The sequence below is a fragment of the Epinephelus moara genome, unplaced genomic scaffold (genome assembly GCF_006386435.1).
Source record: "Epinephelus moara isolate mb unplaced genomic scaffold, YSFRI_EMoa_1.0 scaffold1144, whole genome shotgun sequence".
NCBI lineage: Eukaryota > Metazoa > Chordata > Actinopteri > Perciformes > Serranidae > Epinephelus > Epinephelus moara.
Genome location: NW_026078603.1, coordinates 1 through 23,836, shown reverse-complemented (window position 1 = coordinate 23,836; position 23,836 = coordinate 1). Strand labels below are relative to the sequence as shown.

Sequence of the window (23,836 nt, the reverse complement as noted above, 5' to 3'; positions counted from 1 at the left end):
TCCAGGATAATGAAATGTTTGGGACGACAAATCTGTGTTCAGGTCTGCAGCAGGAGAGACAGCGTCGTGTCATGACAGGATTCATCTTTTAAAATAGTTATTTTTTGTAGAGTAGATTTTGTTGTTTCCCTGCCATAAAAGAGGGAATAAATAACAACAAAAACAAAATAAAGAATCGTATAAACACATCAGTATTGGCCCAGAATTTTAAAATCAATGTGTCCCTACTTTGCACTGCACATTTATCTGACAGATTTATTTGCTTCACAGATTCAGAGTGTTGATACAAAACATAATCAATAATCAATGATGGTGTGTTGTTAGTGATGAAGCTACCCAGCAGGATACAGAGTGGTTAAAATGAGCTCCTTCTTCACAAGCTGCAACATTAAACTGATCAGCACAGTAATGCATCAGTTATTGTGATGTAATAATTAAGTTTTTTACTTTTGACACTTTGATGTTTTGTCTTTTGTTCTTTAACTGAAGTGAGATCATGACACAGGACGTACACAGAGTATTTCTGCTTTTAACTTTCTGTTGGACTCCAGTTATGAGACGTCACATAGTGCAGTCAGGAAATATAAAACATGATGTACAGACGTTGCTCAGATGAGCTGTAATCACGTTCACTTCATCAGGATCAAATGTTTAATCAAGTCTTTGTCAGAGAAATTAAAAATACTTTAAAAATGAAAATAATCTGACTGTGAAATAAAGTGTCTGTTTAATGTTGTAGTTCAGTGAATCTTTCACACTGAGGCTGGAAACTAAAAATGTGTCTTTGTGTCTCTCAGAGGGACGTGAGGTCCGACCCTGAGGCCGTCAAACTGGTTGCCATGGCGACCAACAACCTCCTGGACAGCCTGAGTTCACTGGCAGTGGAGGTAAGAAACACACCTTGTCCCCTCTGTGAGGACAGACGTGTCCTGTCTCCAGCAGCAGACTGGGTTCAGTGGGTTTACTTGGCAGGTCCGAGTGTCTCTCAGAGTCTTTGTGTCCAGATAAAAGAGACAGATGAGCTGCAGCTGAACAAAGACTCACAGCAGGTTTTCACTTCACAGTCTGAACAAACAACAAACACTCTGCGTCTCGCTCAGTGTCCTGCTCAGTGTCCCGTTCAGCGTCTCGCTGTCCCGCTCAGCGTCTCACTCAGTGTCCCGCTGAGACGCTGAGGACTGCAGGTGGCTGCTTAGAGCTGATAGCGGCCATGTTGGAGGTCACAGCAACACTGAGGAGACTCGTCATGCTGAACTACAGTTAGTTCAAGCTAAACCTCAGGTCCTGCAGCTCAACTATTTATAGCTAGTATTTATGTGTGTGTGTTATGTGTGTATATATGTACATAAACACTTGATACATACATACCATATCATTATATATGTGTGTGTGTGTGTGTGGTGTATAGATGAATGGATATATAAAGATATAATTTACACACACATAAATGATCAGCTGAAACATTAAACCACAGATGGCTGAAGTGAAAAACACTAATATTGATCATGTTGTCAGCAGTGTAGAGAATAAAGAGTAAAGTTCAGGCAGAGTGACCCAGTTTGTTCTTTCACCCCGAGGTTATCATGCACACACACACACACACACACACACACACACACACACACACACACACACACACACTTTGGGCTAAATTGAAAACATGTGACTGCTGTGTTTTGTTTGGTTTATGTAGATGCTGAGTCAGGAACAGGGTGTGTGTGTGTGTGTGTGTGTGTATGTTATATAAGTTCAAAGGCCTTTAATTTACAGGGTGCAGTAACAAACAGTCATATTGGTCCTTAAACCCAAACAGTTTTTCTTTCTTGTCTTTATGAGCTTTATTGTGAAATTCTTGTTAAAGAGGAAGTGACTGTGACATCTCAGACCTTGTTTGTCCCACTGAACTGAGTCTCAGGTCAACATGTCAAGTACGAGCTTTTCACATAAACACAGGAACGTAAACACTTTTCATATGATCAGTAATGTTCAATAACACACTGGTAACTGGAGGATGGAGCGCAGAGTGTTCCTGTTTGTTACCTTCATGCAGACTTTGCACATATTTTGGATTTAATAAGTTAATAATTATCATTGTGTGAAACTTTGCACACCGTCACTCTGAGACTGGGTGTAGTTACTGTGATGCCCTCCACCCATCACAGTCAGCATGTATGTCCTAAACACTTCAGCACAGTGATGTCACACTGATGGGAAAACTACACGGTATGCTCCTTTAAATAAATCACCTTTCCCTCTGATATGTGACAGTTTCACTTCTGCTGAAGTTTCAGTGTCGACCTACAGTAACCTCAGCCTCTTCCTCTTCCTCCTGAAGCTGACTCATCAGTCTGTGTGAACCTGCACAACCCGTCACTTTTACCCTACTTTGACTTACTGGATATCAGAGGAGCAAAAATACTGAGGTCCCTTACTGCAGGAAAAACACACTGTGGACACCCTGTGGACACCCTGTGGACACCCTGTGGACCAGGAGTCCTGCAGTCAGAAAGTGTCATCAGTTAAATGCAGTTAAAGTTTGGATCATATGACTTGATGGAAAGTCCCCAAATCTGTTAGGACGTTTTACTGTAAAGATAAATGTGGTAATATTTATTAACTACCTCTTTAATGCAGTGTTACTGGTGACAGTGATACACACAGTGATACACACAGAACACACACAGTGATACACACAGAACACACACAGTGATACACACAGTGATACACACACACAGAACACACACAGTGATACACACAGTGATACACACAGAACACACACAGTGATACACACAGTACACACACGTGTCTGCTGTTGTATGAAAAACATCCTCTTACAGTTTCAGTTATTCAGAGATTCTTGTTGTTTTCTGATAATAAATGTCTCAACACTTGAGAACATGATGAGGAGAAATGAGGTGGAAAAACTCAGTAAACATAAAAAGACATGAATTTGTTGAAGTCATCATATTTAAAACAGGAAGTCACGGGAGGCTTCACCTCGCTGTCAGCGGTTATTTAGTCGAGCAGACGTCAGATTTTTTTCTAGAATAATGATTCATGTTGATGACAGAGCATCATCTTGAAACCGCTGAAAGTTCTTTTCTGTTTGTTCTAACTGTGACATCAGACACTGAACCTGCCGCTGTAAACACTGTAAACACTGTGAACACTGTGAACACTGTGACCGCTGTGAACATGAGGTGTTGTCTGGGAGGTGTAGTTACAGTTTGTCACTGAACTGTAACATTGAAAGGAGCTGAGGTGCAAATTAGAGTAAAATCCTCTGAAGGTGTTTGATATTTTAGTTTCATATGTGAAGCTCGTCTTCACCAAAAAGTTCTTTCCCAATCCGAAAGTCCCAGGTGCTCCTCAGGAAACGTCCAGCTGGGAGCGTCAGAGAGCGCTTTTAAGGCATCAATACAGCATCCACCCTAGCAACCACCTGGTAGTGCCATAGCAACCACCTGGTAGTGCCCTAGCAACCACCTGGTAGTGCCTTAGCACCACCTGGTAGTGCCCTAGCAACCACCTACCAGTGCCTTAGCAACCACCTGGTAGTGCCTTAGCAACCACCTGGTAGTGCCTTAGCAACCACCTGGTAGTGCCCTAGCAACCACCTGGTAGTGCCTTGGCAACCACCTGGTAGTGCCTTAGCAACCACCTGGTAGTGCCCTAGCAACCACCTGCCAGTGCCAGTGCCAGTGCCTTAGAAACCATCTGGTAGTGCCATAGCAACCACCTGCCAGTACCCTAGCAACCACCTGGTAGTGCCCTAGCAACCACCTGCCAGTGCCAGTGCCTTAGCAACCACCTGGTAGTGCCCTAGCAACCACCTGCCAGTGCCCTAGCAACCACCTGGTAGTGCCCTAGCAACCACCTGCCAGTGCCAGTGCCTTAGCAACCACCTGGTAGTGCCCTAGCAACCACCTGCCAGTGCCCTAGCAACCACCTGGTAGTGCCCTAACAACCACCTGCCAGTGCCAGTGCCTTAGAAACCATCTGGTAGTGCCCTAGCAACCACCTGCCAGTGCCATAGCAACCACCTGGTAGTACCCTAGCAACCACCTGCCAGTACCCTAGCAACCAACTGGTAGTACCCTAGCAACCAACTGGTAGTGCCTTAGCAACCACCTGTTAGTGCCATAGCAACCACCTGGTAGTGCCATAGCAACCACCTGGTAGTGTCATAGCAACCAGTCTAACCAGTGTCGCTCTGTGTTCTGTGCAGTTGGCTGGAATGAAGAGCTGGGTCGACCTGAGGAATGAGATCATCTTCCTGACACACAACGCCACGTCGTCACCCAGCGTCATGTACCAGGCGGTCTCCAGGATCGTGTGCGGTCACCCTGAAGGCGGCGGCCTGCAGATTAAATCCCTCAACTGGTACGAGGACAGCAACTACAAGGCTCTGTTCGGAAACCACAACAGCAGCGAGGACGAGACCCTGTCGCTCTACGACAACTCCTCCAGTGAGTCCAGCTTCATACTGGGGGTGTTTGTACTGGTGTGATGATGTAACAGGATCTGGAACCAGTGCTGCTGCTGACATCCCATCATAACTTAACGTATCCTCTGTTTCTTTTATTTGTGTGTGTTCAGCTCCGTACTGTAACAGCCTGGTGAAGAACATGGACTCGAACCCGATGTCGCGGATGATCTGGCAGGCCCTGAAGCCTCTGCTGATGGGGAAGATCCTGTACACTCCTCACACCCCCGCCACCCAGAGAGTCATCCACGAGGTATGACATCACTTCCTGCCTCCTCACATCCTGCAGGTTTTGCAGTCTGTCTCACCTGTATGTCTGTGTCTGTGGTGCGTTCAGATGAACCGGACCTTCCAGGAGCTCGGTGTGTTCAGGGACCTCGGCGGGATGTGGGAGGAGATGAGACCCAAAGTCTGGAACTTCATGGAGAACAGCGAGCAGATGGACCTGATCAGGGTACACGATATTCTTTGGTCTTATTTCTTATTCCTCACTCTTTATTTTGTTCTTCATTCATCTTCACTCTTTAGTCTTCTTTACTTTATTTTTTATATTTATAGTTATAAATAGTTTCATCATGTTGATCAGTGGTCATCTGTCATCTCTATAGTTCATAACATAAACACATAATAATATAAAGTCTGTTTCACATCTGTAAATATCTGCAGTGTTAATTTATATTCAGTAGTTTCAGTGTCTCTGAACAATCAAAATGTTTCAGTAACTTTTGTCTTCAGCTGATGAATAAAATCAAATCCTGATCTGTCGTTCAGACTCTGCTGAAGAACAACGTCACTGCCAGCTTCTTCCACGCTCAGCTGGCCGACACAGACTGGACCGTGGCTGACGTCTCCAACTTCCTGTCCAAAAAGGCGGGACAGGCCCGGGACGGCACCCTCACCTGGAGGGAGGTGTTCAACGAGACTGACCAAGCCATCATGAGTATCTCCCGCTTCATGGAGGTCAGTGTCCACAGCCACAACACACCTGCAGACATTTTGTTTTATTCATGCACAAAGGTGTGGGTTTGTTTTCAGTACTTGTAAGGACACAGACCTGACAGCTCACTGACACTGTGGGGACCGTATACGTGCTCCTGTACAGGCAGATTTTTACCTGCTGCTGCTTTAGATTACTTTGATTTAAATGTAACGATGGCTGCGTTATCAGTACCACTGATCAGATGGGCTGTGTGGACCCTGCAGTGACCTGCTGTGACCTGACATCAGTGTGTGTGTGTTTGTGTGTGTGTGTGTGTGTGTGTGTGTGTGTGTGTGTGTGTTTTAGTGTGTGAACCTGGACAAACTGGAGCCGGTCTCCACTGAGGAGCGATTGGTCAACCAGTCCATGGTGCTGCTGGAGGACAGGAAGTTCTGGGCAGGGATCGTTTTCCCGGACGTTGACCCCAACTCCACCGAGCTGCCGGCCAAACTCAACTACAAGATCCGCATGGACATCGACAACGTGGAGAGGACCAATAAGATCAAAGACGCGTAAGAACACACACGCACACAGATGAAAGTGTTCCTGTTCCTGAACGGTGTTAACGTCCTCAGCTGCCCTGAAATTACTCCAATAAAAACAACACACAGTGTGAGAGGTGTGTTTGTTTACAGTCATTGTGGGGACTCATCTCCCATTTAAGGACAAACAACAGGTCCCCACAACGTAGACTGTGTAATTTGAAAAGAACGTATGGTCAACTTTTCAGTAAATCCTCCTCTTCTCTTTCTCTGTACACTGAATATGAAGCTACAGGCAGAAGCTGGCTGTCTTAGCTTAGCATAAAGACTGGAAACAGGAGGGAAACAGCTAGCGTTGCTCCGTCCAAAAAGGATTTCCCCAGATGTCGTTCCTTTTAAGCTTAGGTACATTTTTTTGAGCTGCAGGTAATCCCCCTTAACCTTCATCCATCTGTTGTTCTGTTGTCTCTTCAGGTACTGGGACCCCGGTCCTCGTGCTGACCCCTTTGAGGACATGCGGTACATCTGGGGCGGGTTCACGTACCTGCAGGATGTTATTGAGCATGGCATCATCCGAGCCATGACGGGCACCAAGGAGAAGACGGGCGTCTACATCCAGCAGATGCCGTATCCCTGCTACGTAGACGACATGTAAGAATGTTGACGACATGTCGCAGCTCTGCTCGTGTCACCGCTCTGTCTCCTAACATGTCCTCCATGTCTGTCCTGTCTCAGCTTCCTGCGTGTGATGAGCCGCTCCATGCCTCTCTTCATGACTCTGGCCTGGATGTACTCGGTGGCGATCATCCTGAAGAGCGTGGTGTATGAGAAGGAGGCGCGGCTGAAGGAGACCATGAGGATTATGGGATTGAATAACGGCATCTTGTGGTTCAGCTGGTTCATCAGCAGCCTGATTCCTCTGCTGGTCAGCGCCGGGCTGCTGGTGCTGCTGCTCAAGGTGACCACGACACACGTCAACACATAATGACATAATATCACTTTCATTTGTCCCAAAGTGGAGCTGCAACAGTTTGTCATCATGTTATTTGTCTTCTGTGTTGAACTCTGTGATGTCACAGCTTCCTGTCAGCTGACCTCTGTTATTAATCTAATGTGACTTTGTTCTGAACTCGCTGTGTCCGCCTACAGAAGGGGAACCTGCTGCCCTACAGTGACCCCGGTGTGGTCTTCCTCTTCCTGGGGTCCTTCGCCGTGGTAACCATCATGCAGTGCTTCCTCCTCAGCACTGTGTTCGCCCGTGCTAACCTGGCCGCCGCCTGTGGAGGAATCATCTACTTCACCCTCTACCTGCCCTACGTGCTCTGTGTCGCCTGGCAGGACTACATCGGCTTCGGAGCCAAAGTCTTCGCTGTAAGACCGCCGCACTGAGACAAGTTTGTTGTTGCTGTGTTGTTATTGGACAGAGTGAGTCACATGTCCTCCCTCTCTGCAGAGCTTCCTGTCCCCCGTGGCGTTCGGGTTCGGCTGTGAGTACTTCGCCTTATTCGAGGAGCAGGGAGTCGGCATCCAGTGGAAGAACCTGGTGTCGAGTCCTCTGGAGGAGGACGACTTCAGCCTCCGCACCGCCATCATCATGATGTACTTTGACTCCTTCCTGTACGGAGTCCTCACCTGGTACATCGAGGCCGTGTTTCCAGGTGAGAGCTAACACGAGAAGCAGAAGGTGTCTCGCTAAAGCAGCAAGTCTCTTTGATTCAGCCTATTTTCTCATCAGACAGAGATTACATTTTTAGTTTTACTGAGGTTTATTCACTGTGTGTCTCAGGTCAGTACGGGATCCCTCGGCCCTGGTATTTCCCCTTCACCAAGTCCTACTGGTTTGGAGAGAAAGACAGGAAGTCCAGCAAAGTCCCTCTGAGCCGGAGAGGAAACTCAGAAGGTGAGACTGCCGTAACTGAGAGTAACCACTTGGTGGCGATAGAGCTGCTGTAACAGAAATATTTATATCTGTAATCAGAATGGAAAAAAACAAAATATATATTCTAAATATAATCTACAAGACTTTTACTCTGAAAGAGACTTCCTGAACAGAGGTGATGTGTGTTTTTCCAGCTGTGTGTATCGAGGAGGAGCCGACTCACCTGGAGCCTGGCGTCTACATCGAGAACCTGGTGAAGGTTTATCGTCACGGGAAGAAGCTGGCGGTGGACGGACTGACGCTCGGCTTCTATGAGGGACAAATCACATCCTTCCTGGGACACAACGGAGCTGGAAAAACCACCACCATGTGAGTCAAAGACCAGATCAACCAGGACAGGGACGGGGGCGGGGACTGTTAGTGATACAGGTACAGATTCAGTATGTTTATTTGCCCTGCAGGTCCATCCTGACGGGTCTGTTCCCTCCGACCTCTGGCACCGCCTACATCCTGGGCCGAGACATTCGGACCGAGCTGAGCGCCATCAGACAGAGTCTGGGAGTCTGTCCTCAACACAACGTCCTCTTCAGCATGTGAGTCCTCCATCATGACGCTGGACTGTCAGCAGTCTGTCGGTGTGTGTTCGGGCTGGAGGTTTCACCGTGTTTAATGTAATCGTCCCTGTGTTTTGGCGCCCCCTGCAGGCTGACGGTGGAGGAGCACATCTGGTTCTACGGCCGGCTCAAAGGTCTGTCAGAGCAGCAGGTCAAAGGTGAGATCGAGCAGATCCTGCAGGACACCGGGCTGCCGCACAAACGCACCTCCAGGACCAGCGCGCTGTCCGGTGGCATGCAGAGGAAACTGTCTGTGGCTCTGGCCTTCGTCGGGGGCTCAAAGGTTGTGATCCTTGACGAGCCCACGGCCGGCGTCGACCCCTACGCCCGCAGAGGGATCTGGGATCTGCTGCTGAAGTACCGACAGGGTGAGTGGTCTTGATCTGTTCTGTACGACATCTATTGCACGTCTGTCCGTCCTGGAAGAGGGATCCCTCCTCAGTTGCTCTTCCTGAGGTTTCTACCGTTTTTTTTCCCCGTTAAAGGGTTTTTTTGGGGGGAGTTTTTCCTGATCAGCTGTGAGGGTCATAAGGACAGAGGGATGTCGTATGTTGTAAAGCCCTGTGAGGCAAATTGTGATTTGTGATATTGGGCTTTATAAATAAAATTGATTGATTGATTGATTGATTGATTGGTCGGTTTAATCACTGATGTTAAGGTACAGCCAGGCTGTGATTTAACTTCCTGTCTCCTGTCAGGCCGGACCATCATCCTGTCCACACACCACATGGACGAGGCGGACATCCTGGGTGACCGGATCGCCATCATCTCCCATGGGAAGTTGTGCTGCGTGGGCTCGTCTCTGTACCTGAAGAACCAGCTGGGGACCGGTTACTACCTGACACTGGTGAAGAAGGAGCCGGAGCCGTCGCTCAGCTCCTGCAGGAACTCGTCCAGCACCGTGTCCTTCACCAAGAAGGTCTGCGCCTCACAAACTCAAAGTTTACATCACTGGACAGTGTCTCACTGTCTCTGTGTCTCAATACAGAGTAACAGAAGATACCAGGTTATCTGCAGCCACTATCAGTACTCTGAATGTTTGTGCACTGTGTTTCAGGAGGAGGAGTGCGCCTCGGTCAGCAGCAGTGATGCAGGACTCGGCAGCGATCATGAAAGTGAGGCCGCTACCATCGGTGAGCTCTCTGTTCCTGCAGAGCGTTTGATTTGTTCACCTTCAGGTGGATCTGATCTGTGTCTCACGTCTCCGTCCTCAGAGAACGGCCCCGCAGCATCCATCTGCGACGTCCCCTTCGTGCCCCCCGATGTCTCCCTGGTCTCGAGTCTGATCCTGTGTCACGTCCCAGCCGCCCGCCTGGTGGAGGACCTCGGACACGAGCTGACCTACGTCCTGCCGTACAGCGCCGCCAAGGACGGAGCCTTCGTGGAGCTCTTCAAAGACCTGGACCAGAAGCTGCCCGACCTTGGAATCTCCAGCTACGGAGTGTCCGACACCACGCTGGAGGAGGTGACGTGACTCCATCAAACAAACATTATAACCAAGAGAACACAAACACGTTCAGCTGATGATTGTTAACAAATATTAATGATCTCAAACGAGAAGCGGCTGTTTGTTTGTGACTGTGTCATTATTCTAACATCTGCTTTTATAGGAGAATTAACAGTCAATACATTTTTAATTCATAAGGTAAAACATTTATTTCATTGTGAGTCATTGAAGGTTCAATCAGTAGAGACCAGAGACTGACCTCTGGTGGTGGGAGCTGTGAACTACAAACAATGAGTTCAATACAAAGAGCAGCGTCTGGATTCATGACGGGATTGAAAATCATACCGTTGGGATTTCTAAAAACCCTCATACACTGTAATACTGTGATACCGCCCGGGCCTAACTTTCAATATTCACTTCACAGTGGTGGATGGAAAAGTGCATAAATCTTCTTTTGCTTTTTTGCCTGAAAATTCAGTTAAATGTTCTCAACATTTTGATGAAAACCAAACTAATATCTGACCATATCCAAGATACACGATGTTCTGTACAGAAGATAAAAGATAACTCACATAAAAACATGCTGTGGAGGAATAAACTGGACAATATCCGAACAAATGTCAACCACACATTTCACAAAGAGATAAAAAATACAGGCGTGATTAAATACAGTCGAACAAACAGTCATAAACAAGACAATGTAAATAAAGATTGATAAAATCAATAATACAACATCATATCATTAGTGTATTATGTATGATATATAATATAAAGAAACTGCAGTCGACAGAACTGCAACAAATAAACATCTGAGGTTAAAAATAAACATTAAATAGATCATAAAACGGGTTAATAAAAATAATCTAAATGTTTTGCGTTGTAGATTTTCCTGAAGGTGGCTGAAGATAACGGAGTCGACACTGAAGTGCCCTCAGGTGAGTGGTGACCTCTGACCTCTGACTGGTGTCTTTTCAAAATAAGTCGTCTTCACTGCACCATGACGTGTTAAAGATAATGTGAAATGTGTGTGTGTGTGTGTGTGTGTGTGTGTGTGTGTGTGTGTGTGTTCAGATGGAACACTTCCTGTGCAGAGGAGGAGGAGGACTCACGCCTTCGGTGGAGGAGACCATCAGAGCTGCCTGAGACCTTTAACAGAGGACGACAACAACGACTGCAACGAGTCTGACGGAGATCCTGGTAAGGACACACACACACACACGCAGACACACACACACAGGAGGAGACCTCTGTGCTGATGGCGTCAGAGCCGTGGACTATGATTATTCTGAGCAGCACACATGAGAATCAAATACAATATATTTCTCATTATTTTTCCCCGATGGTCCGAAGAAGTCACTAAATCAAGCAAGACAGTTGCCAACTTTACAACACTGGTGCCCGTGTGCAAGCCAAAAATGACGTAATCGTATATTTTGTGTAAAGGCTCCGCAAGCTGTCAATCATCATCTCACACACTTAGATAAGCAGCTGTGATTGGCCCGACAGGTCAGCTGGTCTGAACCAGACTCACCTGCAGAGCAAATAAAACATGAGCTGCAGGTTCGTCTGGATCTCAGGGTCCAGTCGATCACAAACTCCACATCAGCAACATTTTGATGGTTTATCATGTGACCTGTGTGACATCATGTGACCTGTGTAACATCATGTGACCTCTCAGAGTGCCGGGAGACAGACTGGTTGAACTGTACCGACGGTAAAGGATCGTATCAGGTGAGCGGCTGGACTCTGAAGAGGCAGCAGTTTGTGGCTCTGATGTGGAAACGATTTCTGTACGCTCGACGCTCCAGGAAGGGCTTCTTCGCTCAGGTACGCCGACACCTGCTCAAATATCTCATATACATGGTTATGATTTTATATATCTGTTGGTGTTTCCTATTATTGTTTAGGCTATAATTGTTTTCATCATTATGAACTTCCTGTTGACACCGTTTTTTCTGCAGATCGTTCTTCCTGCCGTGTTCGTGTGCATCGCTCTGGTCTTCAGTCTCATCGTCCCTCCGTTTGGAAAGTATCCCAGTCTGGAGCTGCAGCCGTGGATGTACGAGGACCAGGTCACCTTCGTCAGGTACACACACTGTTACACGCTGCACTAAACCAAGATGTTAATGTGAGTAAATACACAGAGTGTAATGTTAAATGTTGTTTGTGTGTCAGTGACGACGCCCCCGGAGACACCAACATGCAGAAGTTATTGAACTCTCTACTGGACGCTCCGGGCTTCGGGACGCGCTGCATGGACGGACATCCCATCCCGTAAGATTTTGATCTTTTAAAATGTGTTTTTATTCTTGTTAATCATGTTGTGACTCGTTGGAGGGTCCCGACCCTCAGGTTGGGAACCACTGCTCTGTAACTGATCCTGTCAATAATCAATAATAATCTATAAACTGTATTTCATCTGTTTGCTGTGTCAAAGTGATGTTTGATGTATCTCAGTCACATGTGGTCACTGACTCCTCCCTGTGTGTCCTCAGAGAGGCTCCGTGTACGATGGGCGATGAAGAGTGGAAAACTCCTGAGGTCCCTGAAAGCGTCCTGCAGCTGTTCAGCTCGGCTAACTGGACCATGGAGGATCCGTCTCCGGCCTGTTTCTGCAGCTGTGACGGGAAGAAGAAGATGCTGCCGGACTGTCCTGCTGGAGCCGGAGGTCTGCCCCCACCTGAGGTCAGCTCACCTGAACCTGAACGCATCATCAGGCCTGAAGTCACGGCCTCTGTTTGTTAACCACGTCACAAAGATGTTTATGATATTAATACAGACAGAGAACAGTCTCCTCATGGAGCTTTTTGTTGCGTCACATGATCTTCATCAGCAGTCAGACGGTGTTTCTGAGCACTTTCAGAACTTCTCGTCCATGTTGGGTTTTTAAAACAACATCAACCTTCAGTGTCCAAACTTCAGGAATCATCTAAAAACATTTCAGATAAAAAATTTTGTTCTTTCTTTCAACAACGTGTGATTCTTTCAGACAGGAACAGTTTTTTGAAGTGAAACTGTGAAAAGTGAAAAACTTGGTTCATTTTTCCTCCTGAGGTGACGTCACTGCAGCCTGTGAAGTTCACTACATATCAAATCATGTTTTAAAGAAATAACTGTGGTGTTTTTGTTGCTCAGATGAAGCTGAGCGCCACCGACTCTCTGCAGAACCTGACAGGAAGAAACATCTCAGACTACCTGGTGAAAACGTACGCTCAGATCATCGGAAAGAGGTGACGCACCTGAACAAAATACTGCCGTACATTTACACACAAATACACACAGATACTGCTCACACACAGAAATACACATTAACATACAGAGTAAATACTCTGTGACTAAAAGCTTTTGTTTGTTCACAGTTTGAAGAACAAAGTCTGGGTGAATGAATTCAGGTCAGTCTCTTTTATTCTGCTGTTCTGTTTTAATTTTGAGAATCACAAACTCTGTCATCGTTTCCTGTTTGTCTCATGTTGATCTGGTTTTCCTCTCGTCAGGTACGGAGGCTTCTCATTGGGCGCCCGGAGCACTCAGGTCCTCCCAGCAGCCAACGAGGTTGACGACGCCATCGAAAGAGTCAGAAAGATCTTTGAGTTAGAGAAGGTCAGTGAAGGCAACGAAACGTTTATTAAAGATGTCACACGCCTCCTAATTTAGTTATTGATGAACTGATTAAAAGACAAGTTCTGATGAATGAAGTGACGGTTTGTTTCAGGGAGCTGCTGCAGATCGATTCCTCGACAGTTTGTCAGGTTTCATCAACGGTTTGGACACGAAGAACAATGTCAAGGTGAGAAACAGCTGATCAGACTCTGTGATGTGTTTAAAGCTCCGGGAAAACACAGACTTCCCTTTATTACGAATCAAAGACAATAGGTTAACAATGTACAATAATTGATAACGACTTGTGATCCGTCCTCTCAGATCTGGTTCAATAACAAAGGCTGGCACAGCATCGGCGCCTTCGTCAACGTGATGAATAACGGCATCCTGAGAGCGAACCTACCTGAAGGGAAAGACCCGAGCAAGTTCGGCATCAGCGCCTTCAACCATCCTCTGAACCTGACCAAGGAGCAGCTGTCACAGGTGGCACTGTGAGTACACACCTGACAGGAAGTACACCTGACAGGAAGTTTACAAACTGGCGTCCCCATCCTCCGTTACCGAGGTCCAGTCTTTTGTTGATCAGGACTCATGTTTCAACTTGTCCTCTTCCTGTCGGTCTCCAGGGTAACGACCTCTGTGGACGTCCTGGTGTCCATCTGCGTGATCTTCGCCATGTCCTTCGTCCCGGCCAGTTTCGTGGTCTTCCTCATCCAGGAGCGCGTCAGTAAAGCCAAACACATGCAGTTCATCAGCGGAGTGCAGCCGCTGCTCTACTGGGTCGCCAACTTCATCTGGGACATGGTGAGACACAAAACAAATGCACCCTCTCTGTATCAGAGTGTGTGTGTGTGTGTCAGTGTTGTTTATGTTGTTGTTTGTGTCTCTGCAGTGTAACTACGTCGTCCCGGCAACGCTGGTTGTCCTCATCTTCATCTGCTTCCAGCAAAAAGCCTACGTGTCGTCCACCAACCTGCCGGTCCTCGCGCTGCTGCTGCTGCTCTACGGGTCAGAGACACACTTCTACTACACACTACTACACAATACTACACACTACTACTGCTGCTACCACTTTCTATTTCCAGTCTGACCCTGAGGTCCATTTAGTGCTTCTGTTCTGGAGCTTTCGGTCGTGTCTTCGTGGTGAGGTTGTTTGTTCTCAGAAACACTTTGTAAATAACCCTGTTGTGTTGTTTTGTCCTCAGCTGGTCGATCACTCCTCTGATGTACCCGGCCTCCTTCTTCTTTAAGATCCCCAGCACGGCGTACGTCGTCCTCACCAGCGTCAACATCCTCATCGGCATCAACGGCAGCATCTCAACCTTCGTCATGGAGCTGTTCGGAAATAACGTGAGTCACTGAGGAGACACGCTGCGGCTCTAATGTGAAGATTAGAGACAAACTAAACTGCAGAGTAGAATCAGTTTGTGATGGTGGTTGATCACCAACGATCAGCTGTTGGAAGCAGCGATGACCGCTTCTGTAAGCCGCTCTCTCTGCCTGGTTAGCATGAGCTAACATAGCACAACGTGACCTCATCACTACTCGTCATATTTTGCTGAAGCCTCGCCGCCGCGTTTAGCATCCGACCCTGAGCCATTATCTCTTCACACAAAATGTCTCTGTCATTAAACCTGTTAATAACCGATGGGTAACCTTAGCAGTGTGATGCTAACAGTTAGCGCTGTCACTGTGTGTGAGTCTGTCCCCGTCACAGAGCGCCGTCCTGCAGCCGTCTCATGATAAATAGAGAGAGAAACGTTACGCTGCACGCAGCTCTACAATGAAACGAGATTTTATCTATCAAATTTGCAGTGATTAAACAAAATTGCAGGGTCACGCAGAATCCAATGGGATTGGCTGAATTTGTGTTAAATGTTTCAATGACATCACAACATCCTGGACGGGCTGATTCATCTGCAGCTGTAATCAACACACGAGGTTTAACTTCCTGTTGTTGTTTTTAGGAGATCGGAGGAATTAATGACATCCTGAAGAACGTCCTCCTCATCTTCCCTCACTTCTGTCTCGGGCGGGGACTCATCGACATGGTGAAGAACCAGGCGATGGCCGACGCCCTCGAGAGATTTGGTAACACACTCACACACACTCATACACAGTAGATTGCTTTTAAAGATGTCGTCCTGTCGTTTTTCTCTCCTTTAAATCAGATGTTTCCCAACATGTGGGTCTGGACCTGTTAATCACATGTGTTGTTTTATTGTGATAAGTTTGTCCATCTCTTCCTGTGACTTCCTGCCGTGTTCCTGGCAGCTGATTGGTCGCTCAGACAGTGGAGGTGTGGTCTGATGGTTGTGTGGACGTGTGTTTCAGGTGAGAACAGGTTCCGTTCTCCTCTGGAGTGGGACATGGTGGGAAAGAACCTGTTCGCCATGGCTGTGGAGGGAGTGGTGTTCTTCATCATCACCGTCCTCATCCAGTACAGATTCTGCATCAAACCCAGGTACACACACACACACACACACACACACACATAAACACACACACACAAACTCTTCACCCTCCTGTTACATCTCACCTGTTGGAGGGTTTAAAGCTGCTGTGATGCGTGTGTGTGTCCACTTGGGGGCAGCAGAGTAAACCGTGATTTCACCCTCTGTTAAAACATAAAATATAACGTAACTTTCAAAATAAAAGTCTCAGTCTGATCCAGCCAGGTTTTAAAGGTGTTTTTCTTATTTTAGCACAACATCATACACAATACTGCACATACACACTCACACTACATGAGCTCACTGTGTGTCCGTCTGTCTGCAGGTCGACCAGTGCACTCACCAAACTGGGACCACTGGGAGAGGAGGACGAGGACGTGGCCCGAGAGAGACAGAGGATCGTTCACGGTCTCGGACACGGAGACATCCTGGAGCTGCGACAGCTCACCAAGGTACACACACTGTACACACACTACATACACACTGTACACACACTACATACACGGGATGTCAGTGATGAACGCACTTTGACACGTGGTGATGAAGCTCACTGAGTCACTGGAGCGTCAGACTTAAAGTAAAGGCATCATTTTGTTTTTTCTTAAAACTAATGAACTGGATAGTTAACAGTTAACGTGTGTGAGGAAATCAGAAGCAGAATGAACAAACACTGACGTCCCTAATAAACACATTTCTACACACACACACACACACACACACACTTGATGTGTTGTTTTGGTCACTGACCTGTGTGAATGTGTCCTGCAGGTGTTTAAGAGGAAACAGAAACCAGCAGTGGATCGACTGTGTGTCGGGATCCCACCTGGAGAGGTGAGACTCATCACACTCATCACTCATCACACTCATCACACTCATCACTCATCACACTCATCACTCATCACACTCATCACACTCATCACTCATCACACTCATCACACTCAACACTCATCACTCATCACACTCGTCACTCATCACACTCGTCACTCATCACACTCATCACACTCATCACTCATCACACTCATCACTCATCACACTCATCACACTCATCACTCATCACACTTATTGGACCTGTCACTAATAAACATTGTATTTCATCACACTTATTGGACCTGTCACTAATAAACATTGTATTTGTGTGTGTGTGTGTGTGTGTGTGTCTCAGTGTTTCGGGCTGCTCGGTGTGAACGGAGCTGGAAAGACGACAACCTTTAAGATGCTGACAGGAGACACGTTGGTGACCAGCGGAGAGGCCTTCCTGGCAGGGAAGAGGTGAGGTCAAAGGTCTGAGTCAGAGTTCAGGACCTGAATCTGACCTCAAATCTGTTGTTGTTGTTACTGCAGCTGAAAACAGCAGATTTACTCTGAGGATTAACTGAACCTGACTCAAACACACACATTTTATTTCTTATAGAAACTCTTCACCTGTTTTTCTGTGGATGTTTCTAAAGACAGGACTAATTATTTGCTGCAGAAACACTGAAACCTTCAGTAAATATATTCTAAAATAATGATTTCAGTTTGAGTTGTTTGAGCTGCAGATTATCAGACTTTATTAAATGCTGACTCACTTTATTTAGCTGCACTTCTTTACTTAGTCGAGTGACATGTAGTCTGATACAATAATAATTAGAATATTGATAAAAACAACACATATATTAAATGTTTATTCATGATAAATACAGTAAATATGACATTAAATATATGATGATGATAATCAGAGTGCAGTGAGTGTAAACAAACTGACCTGACCTGTAAACTAAAGACTGTGACCTCAGCAGCAGGTTTGTTCCTCGTTAATCTCATTAATTAAAATACAGTGAAGTGTTGCTCCATCTGTAAGCTCATGGTGGTTCTCAACCTGCGGCTCGGGGACCCTGCAGGTCCTGCACACACACAGGCAGGGTCACGTGTTAACATCTGTGGTTTTACATTCACACAGGTCATAATGTTCATGTGCTTCAATGGAATGACCTAACTGGGTGAACTGGGAGCTTCCCACAGTGTTCAGTATTAAAGGCTAATGTGTGTGTGTGTGTGTGTGTGTGTGTGTGTGTGTGTGTGTGTGTGTGTGAGCAGCATCCTGAGGGAGATCGACGAGGTCCATCAGAACATGGGATACTGTCCTCAGTTTGACTCCATCAACGAGCTGCTGACAGGAAGAGAACACCTGGAGCTGTACGCCGTCCTCAGAGGCGTCCCCGAGAAGGAAGTGTGCGACGTGAGTCTGAGCACACAGTGATGATGATGATGGGCATGGGCATGATAGTCGTGATGATGATGATGATGATGATGATGATGATGTGTGACTGACAGGTGGCAGAGTGGGGCATCAGGAAATTGGGTCTGGTGAAGTACGCTGATAAAGCAGCAGGAAGTTACAGTGGAGGAAACATGAGGAAACTGTCCACAGCCATGGCTCTGATCGGAGCGCCGCCCGTTGTCTTCCTGGTAACACACACACACACACACACACACACACACACACACACACACACGTCAGATACTGAAGTTTAAAAAGGCAGAGAGTGCAGAATGAATTCAAGTCAGTGGTGAGCATGAACATCTTCAGGCTGTTTCTAAGATCACGTTATCAATAAAAGCTGATCACGTTGATCAGATTTGGTTGTTAGTTTTTTACAGTGCAGCTGAGCAGGATTTAGGGAGGTGGGGGGGGGGTTGTGTAACAGAGGGAGGATTATAAAGGAACAGCAGCTGTTTACAGAGCAGAGAAGAAGAAAGACAGAGCAGGTTAGAACTACAAACAGAGAAGAAGAGGCAGCGGTGATGACCCTCCTCCTCCTCCTCACCTTCACCCTCTGCTTCCTGCTCCACCTGTGGGCCAACCTCAACCTGGCTGTCCTCCTCGTTACAGGACGAGCCCACCACTGGCATGGACCCCAAAGCTCGCCGCGCCCTCTGGAACTGCATCCACAGCGTCATCAAGGAGGGACGCTCCGTCGTCCTCACCTCACACAGGTAAGAGACACACACTCTGTCCTCACCTCACACAGGTAAGAGACACACACACTGGAAAATAATTCATTGTCTCAAGAAATTATAAAAACACACGTTTGCTAAACAGGAATTGGTCTTATTGTCCCTAGTTATTACTTCCTCATGTAGTATGATTTAATGTGGAGGTAGTGAACGTATCAAATAGCTAACATGCTAGTTAGCTAACTTTGTTTATTATGAACTCCTTGATCATATCAGAATATAGAAACTGTCATCACTGATCATTTTGGAAAAGGACGCCACAAGAACACGTTCTTTGTTGAGATATTTGTGTCCAGCTGCCAGCTACTATAGCTAGCATGCTAATGTTAGCAAGCCTTCACTTTCCCTTTGTCCAGTTTCTCAAGCACAACACATTTGTCTTGTTTTCTGTGCTTAGCACTTGTGGAGACGTCCCTATAGAATAAAATGTAATTTCATTTAAGGACGCCACAAGAAAACCTGTTCCTCCTTCAAATGTAATGTGTGTTCAGACTGGTTCTGTCTGCCAGCAGGCGCCATCCTGGGAAAATGAAGGCTTGCTAACATTAGCACACTAGCTACATTAGCTATCGCTAGAGAGCAGAAACACACACTTATGACCCACTGTCTGATAATCTGAACATGTTTTCTTGTGGCGTCCTCTGTTAAATGATCAGTGGTCAAAGTTTCTATATTCTGTTATGGTGAAGGAGTTAATAAGCAGACAGCATTAGCTAGCTAGCATGCTATCTACACATTTGTCTATGGAGCGCCCCAGTGATGATGTTTCTCTGTAGAAGTTGGCGTCTCTGTAGTTCTGTACAACTTGTGTTAATCACAGACCTTTTTTCAGACATTTAATCTAAAACCCACCGACTGTGAGACGAGTGAACTGGGAGTGCTAACATGCTAACTGTCAGTGTAACACACACTGGGAGCGTATCTAGGTTTCCAGGGTTCTATGTTTCCCGCTCAGCCAAGTGGGGAACATTGAACCCTTTTTGTGTAAGCGGGGAACATAGAAGCTTTTTTGCAGGGAGGGATGACCCCCACACACTTCTCTACTGAGTGAGATTAGACACTAAATATTCACATTATAATTAACTGGAGACTAAACTTTATTTTTCTGGGACATGTTGATCATTAACCCATGAATGTAAAAACATATGTCCCAGTTTTTGTTCCTTCACTTCATGTCTCCTGTGTGTATATTAACTGTGTGTGTGTGTGTGTGTGTGTGTATGTGTATGTGTGTGTGTCTCTCAGTATGGAGGAGTGTGAGGCTCTGTGTACCAGGATGGCCATCATGGTGAACGGCAGGTTCAGATGTCTGGGCAGCGTCCAACACCTGAAGAACAGGTAACACTGACACACACTGACACACAACAGAGATTAAAAAAATAAAACATCTTTCGTCCTCTGACGGGTGAGTCAGCAGTGGTTTTATTAAATAAAAAACGTACAGATTGAATTTCTGAATTCATTAATCAGTTGAAATACAGTTCAATAAATAAGCTTCTCATTAAATCAGTGAAGAAATGTGATTGTGTATGTTTCTGCTGCGACCACCAGAGGGCGACAGATATGATCCAGTTCTAAGCAGAGTGACTTTAAAGGTTCTGTAAGAGACATTCAGAGGATTCAGCTCTAGCTCTCATGCTAACTCATCACTGCTGCTCTGCCCCGCCCTCACACAGCGGTTAACACTGATATCAGGACGGTGTTGATGCTGCAGTGTAGCTCTCGTCCTCCAGTTCCCCCTGGTTAACACCGTTAGCTCTGTCAACACTGTTATCGTTCTTTAACACTGTTTATGGAGTTAGCATTGTTAGCTGCTAGCTGCAGGCTCAGCCTCCATATTGAGAACCATATACACACAACTCATAGAGCGCCTGTAAACCATTTAAAGGTACAACTTATTTTTTTCAGGATATAAATCACAACAAAATATGTTTATCAATGTGAATTATTTATGTAGATAAGAATAAATCCAAATATTTACTGTTCTGAGACCTGAAACTGAAACATCCTGCCGCTGATCGAGTTTATTGATCAGTTTATTGATCAGTTTATTGATCAGTTCTATGTGTGTAATAAACATATGATTCTGTCCGTCAGGTTTGGGGACGGGTACACCATCATCCTGCGGGTGGGCGGACCCGACGCAGACCTGGTGCCCGTGATGAAGTTCATCGAGAGCGAGCTGAGCGGCAGCACGCTGAAGGAGAAACACCGCAACATGCTGCAGTATCAGCTGCCATCTTCTCTCACCTCACTCACACACATCTTCTCCATCCTGGCCAAAAATAAAGAGACGCTGAGGATCGAGGATTACTCCGTCACTCAGACCACACTGGACCAGGTACGCTGTCTGTTCTCAGCTGTTTGTGTCAGACTCTTATCGGTCAGTGTAAAGAGGAGACAGGAAGCTGACGGGGCTGATGGGAAATGTGGTCTTTTATGATGTTCTTTTGTCCTTCAGCTGCCTCAACGACGAAACTTTAAAATGTTTCTTTATGAACTTTTTTCAAGTTTAAAACTACTTTTCAAACTGTGACTCAGACTCAATTTCGTCTGTCTCCAGTTTTCTCTGATCGTCTTCCTGTTGGTTAAACTCGACGGCGTTTGTTGTTTCAGGTGTTTGTGAACTTTGCGAAGGACCAGAGTGACGACTATCACTCCAAAGACAACTCTGTGAGGCGGAGAGACGTCGCCATCGAGGTTCCCACGCTGAGCTGCAGCCTATCAGCTGCTGAGGGCGGGGCCACGCTAGGGGAGAGCGTTTTGTGATCACGGGACCACGTGATCGTGTTTAGGACTTACCTCCACAGCAGAGAGGACAGCCTCTCTTCCTCTCGTGATGTCACACTGGGCGGAGTCTCCTGCCGCCTTATGCCAGTCAATGCAAATGATTTCCTGCGGAGGCGCTGAGCCGCCCGCCGCCAGACTGAGTGTTAAAGAAACTTGAAAAAGTGCCTCCAGACTTCCTGCTGAGGGTCGTCTCCTCCTCCTGTGATTGATCCGGTGCCTCCAGTAAACTCTTCAGGGTCTGTTTGTGTTTCCGAACCAACGATGAAGAATCCAAATCATTTCCAACGGCCGAGGGCTCGACTGCAAAAATCAGATTTATAGAAAACGTTTGATTCCGTTTTTACTGTGTCAGTTTTATTTATATGTGTAGCTGCGACAGAGAGAGTAATCTGTGTCTTATTTTAGCGGTGACATCACTGTTTCCTGTAGTGTGTAACAGCCAATCAAAGTGCTCGATGCAAAGTGATGCACAAAGAAGACAAAGACTGATTTTATAGGTTTTTTTTAAGAAAAGACGATAAAAAGAGCAGATTTGTTGTGTGTTTGGGTGTGAAGCAGTGAAATACCTCGTCAGCTCCTGACAGCACACTACAGTATTGATCAGCTGATCGATCAGTTATCAGATTTAGAATCTGAGCTGTTGTTGAATCAGACTGAAGGAGCGTCACCTCCTCAGCAGCACTTTACGTGTTCACACCATCAGTTTGTCTTTGCACTGAAACCTGTTTGTCTCTGATCATCATGTTGTTTATTTAATGTGACAGAAAAGGCTGATGGGAAGACGAACTGTTACCGACCCTGAACCACACAATAAATTAAACAAATCCACGTCTCTGCTCTCGTTACTCTTCATCCATTCTCAAAGGTCTTCATCACCACACTGTCTGATGCAGCGCTACAGTCAGTCAGCTGAGTTTAACTCCAGTCAACTAAATCCTTTCATCTTATAGTTTGTTCTTTCTGCTGCAGTTTATCAGCTCAGTCTCAAAACAGACTTTTATTGTGAAGGTGGAGATAAAGTCACATGACCAGGGGTCAGACTGACATCACAGCGCTGTCTACAAATGATTTTTTTATCTAATCTGCAACAGGAAACAGTTTGAATGCAACAAAATGTAAGCTGGACCGCGTTTCCCATGAACATGATGATGAAATGTTGTTAAAGGGAACCTGTTCTGCTTGCCATACTTTTGTCATGTATACATAAATAATTTTAGAGTTTCAGATGTTCATATTTAACGAGGCCAAAGATTAAAATAACGAGCTGAACACATGTAACCATCATCCCTGTAAGTAAAAACCTTCAGACTGCTCTGAACACTGTTTCCAACGAGACAAGCTGATGTCAGCTGGTGACAGATTTGTTTTTATGGCCATCTGCTCCAGGCAGGCTGCTTTACATACGCTGCTACATGTAGCTACATGCTAACGTCAGGGAAACATGTACTCTTGGGTCCCCTTGTTGTAAATTTCTGCCCAATTTTGGATCCTGTTCCTGCTGGAACATGTATGGTGGTTAAGATTTTGGTTTAGAAGCTTTTATTGTTGATTTCTCACATAAGAAAGTGTCTCTTTTCTTTTTTTCCACTTGATCCCTGACTGCAGGGGTACTGCTACATCTAGCTACATGCTAACATGAGGGATACGTGTAATCTGGGTCCCCTTTTTGTAAATTTCTCCCAAATTTCAAAACAGATAACTGCTGGAACATGTCTGGTGGTGTTTAAAAGATTTTATTGGTGATTTTTCACAGTAAAATTGCAGTTTTTCTTTGATGCTGTCATTCCCCAGCTGCAAGTGCACTGCTACATGTAGCTGCTTGCTAATGTCAAGGTAATATGTAATCTGGGTTGCTCCCTGGTTTCGGATCATCTGGTTTTTGGGAGGGGGTCTTAAAGAGACAGAACTAGAAGAGGCCAAACAGGAACTGTGCTGAGCTTTAAAGCTAATTTTCATAGAGGCCAAACAGCTGTTACTCCGTCACCTGATACCAAAGAGACGTTTTAAGCGTAGCATGCAGCGTGCCTTGCACAGATGACCATATAAGGACATCGGAACACTTTGACATCACGTCATAAAGCAGGAGTAGAAAGAAACTGTTGGAAACAG

General features: G+C 46.0%; 1 protein-coding gene across 2 annotated transcripts in view; it reads left to right on the top strand.

The window, feature by feature from the left end:
- The window catches only part of abca1b (ATP-binding cassette, sub-family A (ABC1), member 1B), a 43,823-nt gene extending 21,268 nt beyond the window's left edge, over positions 1-22,555 (top strand). Inside the window, exons 8-49 of one of the 2 annotated variants that reach the window (XM_050039532.1) lie at positions 798-887; positions 4,229-4,469; positions 4,600-4,739; positions 4,824-4,940; positions 5,258-5,446; positions 5,772-5,977; positions 6,422-6,598; positions 6,683-6,905; positions 7,097-7,318; positions 7,401-7,605; positions 7,734-7,847; positions 8,021-8,195; positions 8,288-8,419; positions 8,531-8,808; positions 9,139-9,359; positions 9,498-9,555; positions 9,655-9,905; positions 10,771-10,822; positions 10,959-11,084; positions 11,566-11,714; positions 11,849-11,973; positions 12,063-12,161; positions 12,383-12,572; positions 13,023-13,117; positions 13,247-13,279; positions 13,382-13,487; positions 13,600-13,674; positions 13,809-13,978; positions 14,114-14,291; positions 14,380-14,495; positions 14,693-14,837; positions 15,455-15,578; positions 15,822-15,951; positions 16,266-16,392; positions 16,709-16,771; positions 17,103-17,209; positions 18,017-18,158; positions 18,254-18,388; positions 18,813-18,916; positions 20,183-20,275; positions 21,035-21,278; positions 21,554-22,555. In XM_050039532.1, the coding sequence (XP_049895489.1) occupies positions 798-887; positions 4,229-4,469; positions 4,600-4,739; positions 4,824-4,940; positions 5,258-5,446; positions 5,772-5,977; positions 6,422-6,598; positions 6,683-6,905; positions 7,097-7,318; positions 7,401-7,605; positions 7,734-7,847; positions 8,021-8,195; positions 8,288-8,419; positions 8,531-8,808; positions 9,139-9,359; positions 9,498-9,555; positions 9,655-9,905; positions 10,771-10,822; positions 10,959-11,084; positions 11,566-11,714; positions 11,849-11,973; positions 12,063-12,161; positions 12,383-12,572; positions 13,023-13,117; positions 13,247-13,279; positions 13,382-13,487; positions 13,600-13,674; positions 13,809-13,978; positions 14,114-14,291; positions 14,380-14,495; positions 14,693-14,837; positions 15,455-15,578; positions 15,822-15,951; positions 16,266-16,392; positions 16,709-16,771; positions 17,103-17,209; positions 18,017-18,158; positions 18,254-18,388; positions 18,813-18,916; positions 20,183-20,275; positions 21,035-21,278; positions 21,554-21,706 (6,120 nt within the window). In that variant the 3' untranslated portion in view covers positions 21,707-22,555. Of the gene's footprint in view, positions 1-797; positions 888-4,228; positions 4,470-4,599; positions 4,740-4,823; positions 4,941-5,257; positions 5,447-5,771; positions 5,978-6,421; positions 6,599-6,682; positions 6,906-7,096; positions 7,319-7,400; positions 7,606-7,733; positions 7,848-8,020; positions 8,196-8,287; positions 8,420-8,530; positions 8,809-9,138; positions 9,360-9,497; positions 9,574-9,654; positions 9,906-10,770; positions 10,823-10,958; positions 11,085-11,565; positions 11,715-11,848; positions 11,974-12,062; positions 12,162-12,382; positions 12,573-13,022; positions 13,118-13,246; positions 13,280-13,381; positions 13,488-13,599; positions 13,675-13,808; positions 13,979-14,113; positions 14,292-14,379; positions 14,496-14,692; positions 14,838-15,454; positions 15,579-15,821; positions 15,952-16,265; positions 16,393-16,708; positions 16,772-17,102; positions 17,210-18,016; positions 18,159-18,253; positions 18,389-18,812; positions 18,917-20,182; positions 20,276-21,034; positions 21,279-21,553 lie in introns of both variants that reach the window. The other variant, XM_050039531.1, reaches the window with a different exon arrangement.
- The last annotated feature ends 1,281 nt before the right edge of the window (positions 22,556-23,836 follow it).